Below are 10,217 nucleotides of genomic sequence, written 5' to 3'. Positions count from 1 at the left end.
TGTATTTAACACTAAGCAATTGAGCTTCAGTTTCAGATAATATCTTTGTAATTATATTCAAGTGAAAATAGTAGTAATGAGTGTCTACTTAAAAAGAATATCTATGCCAATCCATCAGAGACATGCAGACAGTTAAAATAGCACTAAGAATATTTTTTATGGCTTACTTACAGTAAAATTTTATATATAATGGAAGGGGACACATATGGAACTGTGTATTTATGTATGTTCCATCCTGCTGAGAACTTTGAACAGGCCTTATATATTAATGCAGGTATATGAAGGTGAATATCTTTATGAAATATGGATATGTACACATGCCATAATATGGGATAATATACATTTAAAATACTATTCTCATCAATATCCTGGAACAGATTAATAAATCATATTGCATTCTGGTTTCCACAAACATAAAGACATGATATTTTTTTCTATAATTTATTAATAAAAGATATTATTTTTACATTCATCCCCATCTCATTACTATAGATACAACCATATTAGCAAGAAAACAACCAACTAATTACATCTTTCACATAAAAGACATTCTAAACAAAAAAATTTACACTTATTTTGACATATTCACACATTTCTTGTTATAGAGATAAACCATAGCAATCCAGGAATCTGTCTATTGTTCTAAAACAAACACTCAAAAGACATACTTTTCCACAGCTTTTATCACTGGTTTATACAAGCCCATATATATTAAGAGTTCATATGTAAATCTTTATGCCAAGAAGACTGAAGAAAATAAATAAAGTGTAAAAGATTAATATGCATATACTTTCTTTGCTTTTGCTTTTTCATTTTTTCTTTTTTTAGTATACTTACATATGCATGTAATCATACAATATTCAAAGATGATTCCTTCATTACAGAAGATCATTCAAAATATATAGATATATTGTTTTAGAGTGCGAAAACCAAGATAACTGTCAATAAAATCTATCGGGTGAAGAGCCGCGAAAAGATCGACGGTCCAGAAGTAGGGTGCTGGTCCCCCTCCTGTCCATCCGTTGTCCCTCCTTCTCCTGAAAATAAGACACATGAGATTAATCAGACACTTGAACACAAAGACCCACTTGCCGAGATAAAAATTATATTATATACTGGAAAGTGAATTTCCACTTCAAATGCACTATAAAAGACTCCTTAACCTACCTGGCTTTAGGAGGCTCCTCGGCGAGACTTCCGTTTCTGGCTGGTAGTGAGTGACAGTCTCTTCTTCGCGACCTGTGCTGTCGCGGTACTTTCTCATCTCTTCGATGGACTGCGGGAAAGAAAGAGATTCCTTATTTGTGTTTTCTATTTTCATTCCCTTCATAGAAGTTGGGATAAATCTGAGTAATACAACAGCAACAACAACAACAACAACAACAACAACAACAACAACAACAACAACAACAACAACAACAACAACAACAATAACAACAACAACAACAACAACAACAACAACAACAGTTTTAAAAAATAATGGTTAAAGGCAAAAGAAAAGAAATGTGCTAGACATCGAAGATTATGTGACACTATAGGAAGGTATAGTATTAGAAAGAACAGGGAGGGGAGGATGAATAAGTAATTAGTTATACATCACCAGTCTAGAGTAGTATTAAAAAGGGTAAAGAATGGTAAAGGAGGCAATGAGTGAATGAGTTAAGGTAGGACTAAGCAAGGGGGATTAGATCAAGTGAAAGATACATGGGTCTGATGAAGGAAACGTCTTGTCTGAGCAGAAAGTGTGGGATTCTATTAGGATGTCTGACAGGTCGGTGACGGGAGGACGGGGGAGGTAAAGCAGAGGTACGGGAAGCAGCAAAGTGTGGGCAGGATAACAGAATATGTGGAACTGAAAGAGAAACATATATTATTATCAATCACCATCACCGTCACCGTCACCGTCACCGTCACCGTCACCGTCACCGTCACCGTCACCATCACCATCATCATCGGCACCATTATCATTATTACAATTATTATTATTATTATTATTATTATTATTATTATTATTATTATTATTATTATTATTATTATTATTATTATTATTATCATAAATGATTATTTCTATTATCACTCTCATTATCACTATTACTATTACTATTACTACTACTATAATAATAATAATAAAAGCTGTAGTCGTAGTAGTAATAAAATAATAGAAGAAGAAGGACAACAACAACAACAACAACAACAACAACAACAACAACAACAACAACAACAACAACAACAACAACAACAACAACAACAACAACAACAACAACAACAACAACCATACAAATATGCTTAACAGGCACATCTACAGATATAGGAAGCATTATAAGAAGAAGAGTGGTTAATATTAATCACTCTACTTACAGCCTTATTGAACCAATTCAATTCAAAGCCCAGAATAATATATATGCGGCTATCATAAAAAAATCAAAGAGCTAAGCAAAATATATAACTGAACTCATTCACCCTACTTGACACTTTGGGAGCCAAGCTGAGTGACGGACAACAGCCCAAGCGTGGGGCAGTCCACACTAACGCGTCCACTTCACAAAACTTTTGTCTAAAGTTCATCCGTCATGAATATCATGAGTCTCTTTTCACAAATTTTCTCTACCTTTATCTAATCTGCATCTACCAGCAATCAAGGTTAGGGCCATTGACATCTTATCTAGAGTGATGCAATATTGCCATTCAAACTAAAACAACTGTAGTAATTCTTACAAAATACCGTTCCTATTAATCCTTAAAACTGCCAGGCATTACTCTCTGAAATCTTCCTTTCTGGTGGTAAAGTGAAACAAAATCTACAGCTCATCTCCTTGTCCCAGGAGAAAAAACAAATTCCAATTAATATATACAAACTAATTCAAATCTTTACAATAGCAGTGCTAGAGGGGGCTGGTCAAAATAATAAAAATGCATCTGATGACTTTCCAGCAAGAAATTAATTACGAGATGCATTTCACTGTTTCTTTATATTAAACATGTACTAAATGCAATCTAAATCTGTAGAATCTTAAAGACACCATCCACCAGAATTCAGAAGAATGAGTGTGAATCAGAGAACACTTGACATAAGCAACTGCACTCTACAGAAGAAATAGATGTTGTACCATCCCTGGCAGCATATATGTCAAACTTTTTTCAGAGGAAAATCTACAAAGATTACCCTGCCTCCAATATACCTGAATCACTGAAGCCGAAGCCGAGATCAAGGGCTAAATACATAGCTGACTGGTAGTTTTATGGTGACCTATTGCTTACAAAACAAAAACAAAAACTTTGTCTTCATAATCCTACAGTGCAATTAAGCAAGCAAAATTATGTGAAACCTACAGCTGAATCATTAAAAACATGAATAATGGTTACGATCATCACTATCATCTTTCAAAGCTTTGTCCAATTTACCACACCTTCCCATTTCCCAGAAACCTACACAAATAGTACATTTTTTATATTACTTTACCCTAACAAGTAGACTAAGAAAAGTGAAATGTTCCTTAAGAATGTGTACTTAAAAAGAAAAGAAAAGAAAAGAAAAATGTCCCTCTAAACAGGGGTGCATTCCATAAGCATGTACTCCTTATATGCCTGTAAACAGGGTCATATCTTCATCAATAAACTTGACAATTGCCAAGTACAAAGGTCAAGTCAACTTTCATCCATTATTCTATTCAAGATGCAATATTCTACAGACTCAAAGTATAATAAAATATGAAATATAAAAGAAAAGTAAAAACAAGCATATAATTTCTATGTATAGATGACATAGAAAAGGCATGAATGAGAATAAATATCTTCACAATACGTGAGGTGTATTTTACTGGTTTCAAATATATCTTTGTCAGAATTACATGTATTTCAGATTAAGATGTATTCTAAACCAATTAAATACAAAGCAGTTAAATACATCTCTTGTATTGTGAAGATATTCATTCTCATTCATAACTTTTCTATGAAAACAGCAGCATGCTAACCAAATAAAGCAATGAAGACTATGACAAATTAAACACCTAAAAAAAGCAAACAGAGCAATACCCCAGCAGCTTACCAAATTAGGTCTTTAAATTCAGATAAGTAAACATAAATAAACCAAAAAAAAAAAAAAAATGTTTCCCCAAGAAAAGAGCAATGCCCAAGAGGCTTACCCCATCAGGTCTTCGAATTCGGGTAATAGTGGACGAATGGAACCTGTGTTGAATCCCAGGCTGAAGCTGTCGGCCATCTGGAGGGCCAAGAGGTGTATTTCCTGCATGTGGATTAAGGGAGTCATATCGCGGTCCTTCTTTCAGCAGCTGAGAAAGGCCACCCGAGACCCTGCAGGAATTTAAGTTGTTTAGTTGGTAATCAGTAATGTCTCAAAAAAGTAACTGAGTGAATATCACTGGATATTTTATGATTTCCTGAAAAGCTAATATCACTAGCTATTTTACAATGTCTTGGTCATAATTGATTATTGATCTATAATCAATAATCAATTTCAAAAACATTTGAAAAATATATATGACTGTCCATTTTACATATTTTCATCTTGCTCTCAGCTATTTTTACTAATATATGTTGTAAAGTGAATATCAATAGATATTTTACAATGAGAATTATATGAAGTCCTTAACCCTTTCCCGACAGGTAGTATTCATAGTGGCCCGGGCCTCACTGCCGGGGGCTTATATCGTCGCCCTAGCATGCGCGACCACTCATGCCAAATACCAGCATCCCATGCCGTTTCTTCGTAATACTACGAGCATATGTTGTATTTTCAGTTTTCATTATTTTCTAAAGTCTCTACTTGCCATATTTCCTGATAAATCGAGACTGAAGGATATTTTTGTTGTTATATAGACTCCATTAGTTGATCATTATTCAGTCTATGGGCTGAATAAAATAAGCAGTGTGTGGCATCATGGAGTTGCAATCGTTGGTTTGTTGTTTTTTTTTTTTTTTTTTTTTTTTGCATAGCAAAAATGAGAAAGTGTTAAAAATGACTTAATCACACTTTCAGTGGCAGAAAAATAATATTTTGCTGTGATTGTAACAAAAAAAAACTCATGGCATGTCCATACATACACCATGGCATGTACTTACATGCCCCGGCAGATAGTCCCGCCATGCCATGGCATGTGCGTACATGCCACCCGTCGGCAAAGGGTTAATAATGAAAACAATCTAACCATTGTAGCATCATCTCAAATTCTCCAATTGAAATGTAAAAATACAAAAAAAATTACATTTTTACAATAAAGTCCCTTCAGAAATCTATTCTTAACTTTAACCATATCATTCCAAACTAAACACCTATTAGTTTACATAATCAATATAACAAAATCACAATGGATATGGCACAAATGTACATACTCTTCTGAGATCAATGTGTTTACTAACAAAACTCTTAGTTATCATTTGGAAAAGATGATTCACAAACTGGAAAATCATTCATAAAAGACTAATAATCAAGAAATGAAACTAAGAAGAATCTGAATTCTGCTTGACTCACCTGTCATCTAGATCAGAATCCTCCTTTAGCACTGAATCCCTATTGCTGTCAGAATGATCCATGCCCGGCCCTGGTAGCATTGGAGGGCCTGCCATTGATAGTACTGCTTATTATTTGACGTTCAAGTCCCACATTCCAATTGGTTTGAATACTTAAAAATGTGTTCTATATATCTAAAAATGCTATCCAGTTATTTCATAAGCTATTAACTTTTAAGTCCATAAAAAAGAACTTACCACCACCTTGTGGTCCTTCGAAGGGCGACCCTCCAAAATGTCTTCCAAAGTTGTGGAAAAATTCCTCCATCATGTGAAATGGGTCGTTCACACCACCATGTATGCTCCCATGGAAGCCTCCAAAGCCTCCAAAACCACCGCTGAAACCATGAGGACCCCAGTGCTTGTGACCTTCATGTGTCTCCTCTTCTAAAGGTCTGTTGGAAAATAACTCTCTTTTTAGTATATCTTCAATAAACAAAAATGCTTCCCAAAGAGCTAACCTCTCAGGGTATATTTAACACTTGTACCCTTACTATTCCACAAAATGAAACCATATACAAAAATACATATTCATAAGAATAGTGAAGGGGCTAACACACCTGTCCTGAGGAAGACCTGGTTCCCCTGCCAAATCACTGTCAGGTGCCTTTAGCATAAAATCTCGAGGTGCTAGCTTTTCTGATGGATTTTCTGAAAGTTTAACACAAAAATAGCTTTAATTCCATTTCAAAATCTTTTACAGGATACTAAATCCAAGTGAAATATATGACTTTGTAAATTGTTCCCTTGGTGGAAAAATCCCTGCAAATGATTAGCAGAATTATGTGTTGTATTGCTAAAAAAAAAATAATTGACTTACAAATGAAAGTAACTGTTTCTTAAAGTTAAACATCAGCTTCTGGAAGAGAAAGTTCAGTGTATGTTCTGAATTTCTTTATCTAATTGACAAAAAAAAAAATTAAAAACATATCAAGTCATGGCAATTTATCCCTCACACAAGAAAGGTGTTACATCATACGCAGTTGAGCTTGCTCCAAATTTTGGGCAATGTAAGTGTATTTATTTGGAGGAAAAGTGCATCAAAAGCAGGTTTAAAGCTTCATGAAATCCTCGATACCTAAACAAATGGTTACATTGCAGCCAAGAGCATAGAGAGCAGGGTAACTCTACATCTCTCATGCTCCTAATATTACCTTTAAAAGCTGACTCCATGCTCAGCCCATTGCATGGTTCAGTTTGGCACCAGAGGCTCCCATTATGTGTGGATTAATGATATACCCATCAAGAATTTACAAAATATTTTCAAACATTAATCACTCACAAAGACCTTCAAAAGCTATCCAAACATCTCTAGCCTTTTCCATATCCAAAGTTTTCTTCTCCATCTTCACTTTTCTATCTCATTTTCTCTTTCTGCATTACCTATCTCTCACACTTCATCTCATACCTTTCTTTATGGCTAATTTAGGTTAACAAACTACTCCTTCACTTTCTCCTACCTGGCTCCTCTGTAATCACAAAATGTCCAGGGTATTGTTGCAGCCCTTGCATCATAGCATCCAGCTGCTGAAACATGCTGTCCATTTGGCCAAAGACTGAAGTGAAGTGATCTTCAGGTCCCCCAGGACCAAAAAATTCATCATGAACCCCAGGCCGGTGCATGTGAGGCGGCTCCATTCTGGTCAGATCATAATGGGAAACTCTTGACTCTCACTTGTCAAAAACCAACTTTCATGTTTTCCTCTTTTTAACGAACTCATATGGCATTAGGTGTACTATTTGCATAACAAGCATATAGTAAAATAAAGTCAAAAGCAGCAGTGATAAATGCATATGATAATCTATGATAACTTTAATATGATTATCTTACAAATAAGGTGTACAATTCACCTAGCAGATTTATATATTATACTGCAATACAGCATTTTATTTCATTCACTGCAATATATGTTTTATAATACATAGCCTAATTGTTATAAAACTTGTAACAGTTTAAAGAATTATACTTTTACAATAAGTAATATTTTGTAAAATAACTATTTCAAAATGTGTAACATTTTAAAAACATAATAGTTTCATTATAACTTTTCATTTTACTCATTACAGATATCTTTTTACCTGTCTCTGTTTCCCATGATCTCTTCCCAAGTAGGATTTCGAAATGGATTGTCTTCTGGATAGTTTCTGGAAAGATAATAGTAATACTGGTAAAATGAGTAACATGTATTTCATTTGGTGTGTGTGTGTGTGTGTGTGTGTGTGTGTGTGTGTGTGTGTGTGTGTGTGTGTGTGTGTGACACTGTGTGTGTGTGACACTGTGTGTGCCTGACTGTGTGTGTGTGACACTGTGTGTGTATGAGTGTGTGTGTGTGTGTGTGTGTGTGTGTGTGTGTGTGTGTGTGTGTGTGTGTGTGTGTGTGTGTGTGTGTGTGTGTGTGTGTGTGTGTGGTGACACTGTGTGTGTGTGTGACACTGTGTGTGTGTGTGACACTGTGTGTGGGTGTGACTCCCCAATAACAGGGGAGGGCATAAAAGGTCCCAGGGAAATTGTGGGTAAAATATGAATAATATGCACAGAATCTGTCACGATATTGTCAGCCCCCTACATTAGACAATATAGTATTTTTCCATGGGGAAAGACAAAGAATCCTCCACTTATTTACAGCAGTCATAGGGGAGTGCTCAATGCTGAGTCCGTCTGACACTCTATCATGCTGTGATTACAGGAAGGATTCTTTGTTTTCCTGGGATGGGGTTGGCCAACAGCAACCCCTATGGGGGTCCCCTGCATTCAGAAACATAGTGAGGTATTAAATTTATTATGTTATTATATTATTGTTAGTTTACCCTGAAATTTCCTTGGTACCTTTCATGCCCTCCCCTGCTCATCAAGACCAAGAATGTAGGGGATGGGGGGGGGGGGCTGCAGCATAATTCCTATATATGTGTATGTACTAGAGTGTGAAAGGAATCCATCAATATCAAAACTGTTAAATTTAGGCAAAAGTATTGTGAAAAATGACTGGAAGGTTTATATTTGAAACAGAGATGTTTGCATATTCCCCAGGATAGAGTGATAGAGACTGAACCTCAGAGGGTGCAGTCACTTTGTATACATTACCAATTCTTTCATTTGTATCATTTGCAGTGGAAAATAACAAGAGATTAACACATATTACTGTGTGGATATTTGACAGAAGGAATATTTTTAAGATTAGATAGTAGTGTGACCCTTAAAAATTACCAAATAAATAATAAAGTTCTGTCAGCAATTCTAAAAACGTAAAGAGGCCGTAAACAATGAATGAAGGTGATCTTGTTTAATGACAAAAACACGACCTCTTTTCACTTGCGTAAACCTGTTACTTCATTGTATTCAATAGCAGCTCTTGCATTTCCATCGTAATTGCAACAACATGATCCAATTGAACTTGCTGTGCGATAACAGATAAACTACTTATGTTTCTCTTCCAAATTAACACTATTTCTGACCTTACATACTTAAAGATTACGTCATCTCTTCAACCCCAAGGAAACACTAATCCTTCATATATAAAAAACAAGCAAAATTCAATGCCAATTAACACTAAAACCCACAAACCCTAACGACCAACATACCTTCTGTCAGGAAAACCAAACATTCTCCTTAACCAATCCATCTTAATTAAGAAATAATTAACAGAACTTCCCGAACAGTCTTCTCCTCCTTCTCTGTTTACGTCGCTTACGACACTGAGACACAAACACGAACCCAACCTCGGCGCCGCGGGTTTCGGGATCATTCGATATATATTTAACTTGTCACTTGTGTAACCCCACTCTTATTTTGTTTTTGAATATATGACAGTGTCTCTTCCTTTATTTGCATTTTTAATCTTCTATGGATATATGAATATTGTATCATATCTGTTTGAAATAATATGGCATATCTATAGGACATGCCCCTGCCTCGCAAACTACGTGAGGTCCTCCTTTGGAATCCTCATACCCTTATCCTGCGCTTGGAACTCCTCGTCCAACAAGTTCAACGAGATGAACAAGATGTTTTGACCGTTCTGAACCCCTACCTTGGCGTCCGGGACAAGTTGTTCATCTCATCCCTCTCTCCTCCTTCGCAGCCGGCGAGTAGGACGAGATACGTCACAGTAGCATTTGTATGTAAACAATGACATTGCAGGCAGCCATAAAATGCTAGTAGGCAATTTTATGGTCCTTTATTATTGTTATCAAAAGGTGTTTTTGTGTTTGTCAGTTGAAGGTAAGTTACCTGTGCATCAGAGGAATTACGAAACCTATGCTGCGTGTAAAATAGACATCGGTATGATAAAATAGCGAATGTTTACTTTCGAGCGGGTTGCAGTGTGGGCGACAGGCCTCGGAGGTTACGGCCGCGGCCTTGTCGTCCTGCTAGTCCTGACGAGTTGGCTGGACGAGTATCGTTTATAAACAACAGAAAGTGAACAGGTAGAAGACAGCCGCAACTGATATACTTTAGCTCAGAAAGATTTAGTCCTATTATATGGCTATCATTCAGACAGACGCTCTCGTACGTTCGTTCGTTCGTTCGAGATTTGCGAAGTTCTGCCTTCGCCCGGGCCTTCATACATATGGCCGGCCTGTGTCAGCTATTTGCGGCTGCCACATTTTATTCTCAGACACTCTCTGCTTACTGTGGTGGCGAGATTCCCAGCAGGCGCTCCTGCCGCCATGTATAAGCATGCAGCATAATA

The 10,217-nt window shown here is 36.3% G+C and overlaps 1 protein-coding gene across 3 annotated transcripts; it reads right to left on the bottom strand.

Moving 5' to 3' along the window:
* Window positions 1–427: 427 nt before the first annotated feature.
* LOC119583472 (HCLS1-associated protein X-1-like) lies at window positions 428–9,861 on the bottom strand. 3 transcript variants are annotated; one of them, XM_037931973.1, is made up of 9 exons: window positions 9,755–9,861; window positions 7,606–7,671; window positions 6,987–7,165; window positions 6,087–6,177; window positions 5,725–5,921; window positions 5,489–5,576; window positions 4,143–4,311; window positions 1,168–1,276; window positions 428–1,037 (listed from the first exon to the last, which is right to left on the bottom strand). In XM_037931973.1, exons 1-9 carry the CDS (start codon window positions 9,760–9,762, stop codon window positions 952–954), a joined length of 993 nt encoding a protein of 330 aa, XP_037787901.1. In that variant the 5' UTR covers window positions 9,763–9,861; the 3' UTR covers window positions 428–951. The 3 variants fall into 3 exon arrangements, with proteins under 3 accessions (XP_037787901.1, XP_037787900.1, XP_037787899.1); XM_037931972.1 differs by lacking the exon at window positions 9,755–9,861 and adding an exon at window positions 9,555–9,696; XM_037931971.1 differs by lacking the exon at window positions 9,755–9,861 and adding an exon at window positions 9,106–9,233.
* Between the last annotated feature and the right edge of the window lie 356 nt (window positions 9,862–10,217).

The sequence above is a fragment of the Penaeus monodon genome, chromosome 17 (genome assembly GCF_015228065.2).
Source record: "Penaeus monodon isolate SGIC_2016 chromosome 17, NSTDA_Pmon_1, whole genome shotgun sequence".
In the NCBI taxonomy this organism is placed as follows: domain Eukaryota; kingdom Metazoa; phylum Arthropoda; class Malacostraca; order Decapoda; family Penaeidae; genus Penaeus; species Penaeus monodon.
Note: the sequence above shows the minus strand (reverse complement) of the source record. Positions and strands in the feature narration are given on the sequence as shown.

Bases quoted from the DNA above. Each gene is read 5' to 3' on its own strand.
- LOC119583472 (XM_037931971.1), bottom strand. From the start codon at position 9,146: ATGGATTGGTTAAGGAGAATGTTTGGTTTTCCTGACAGAAG. The intron at 5,577-5,724 runs GTAAGTTCTTTT...TATCAATGGCAG, and splicing joins CGAAGGACCACAAGGTGGTG to GCCCTCCAATGCTACCAGGG. The intron at 1,038-1,167 runs GTAGGTTAAGGA...TCTTATTTTCAG, and splicing joins GAGGAGCCTCCTAAAGCCAG to GAGAAGGAGGGACAACGGAT.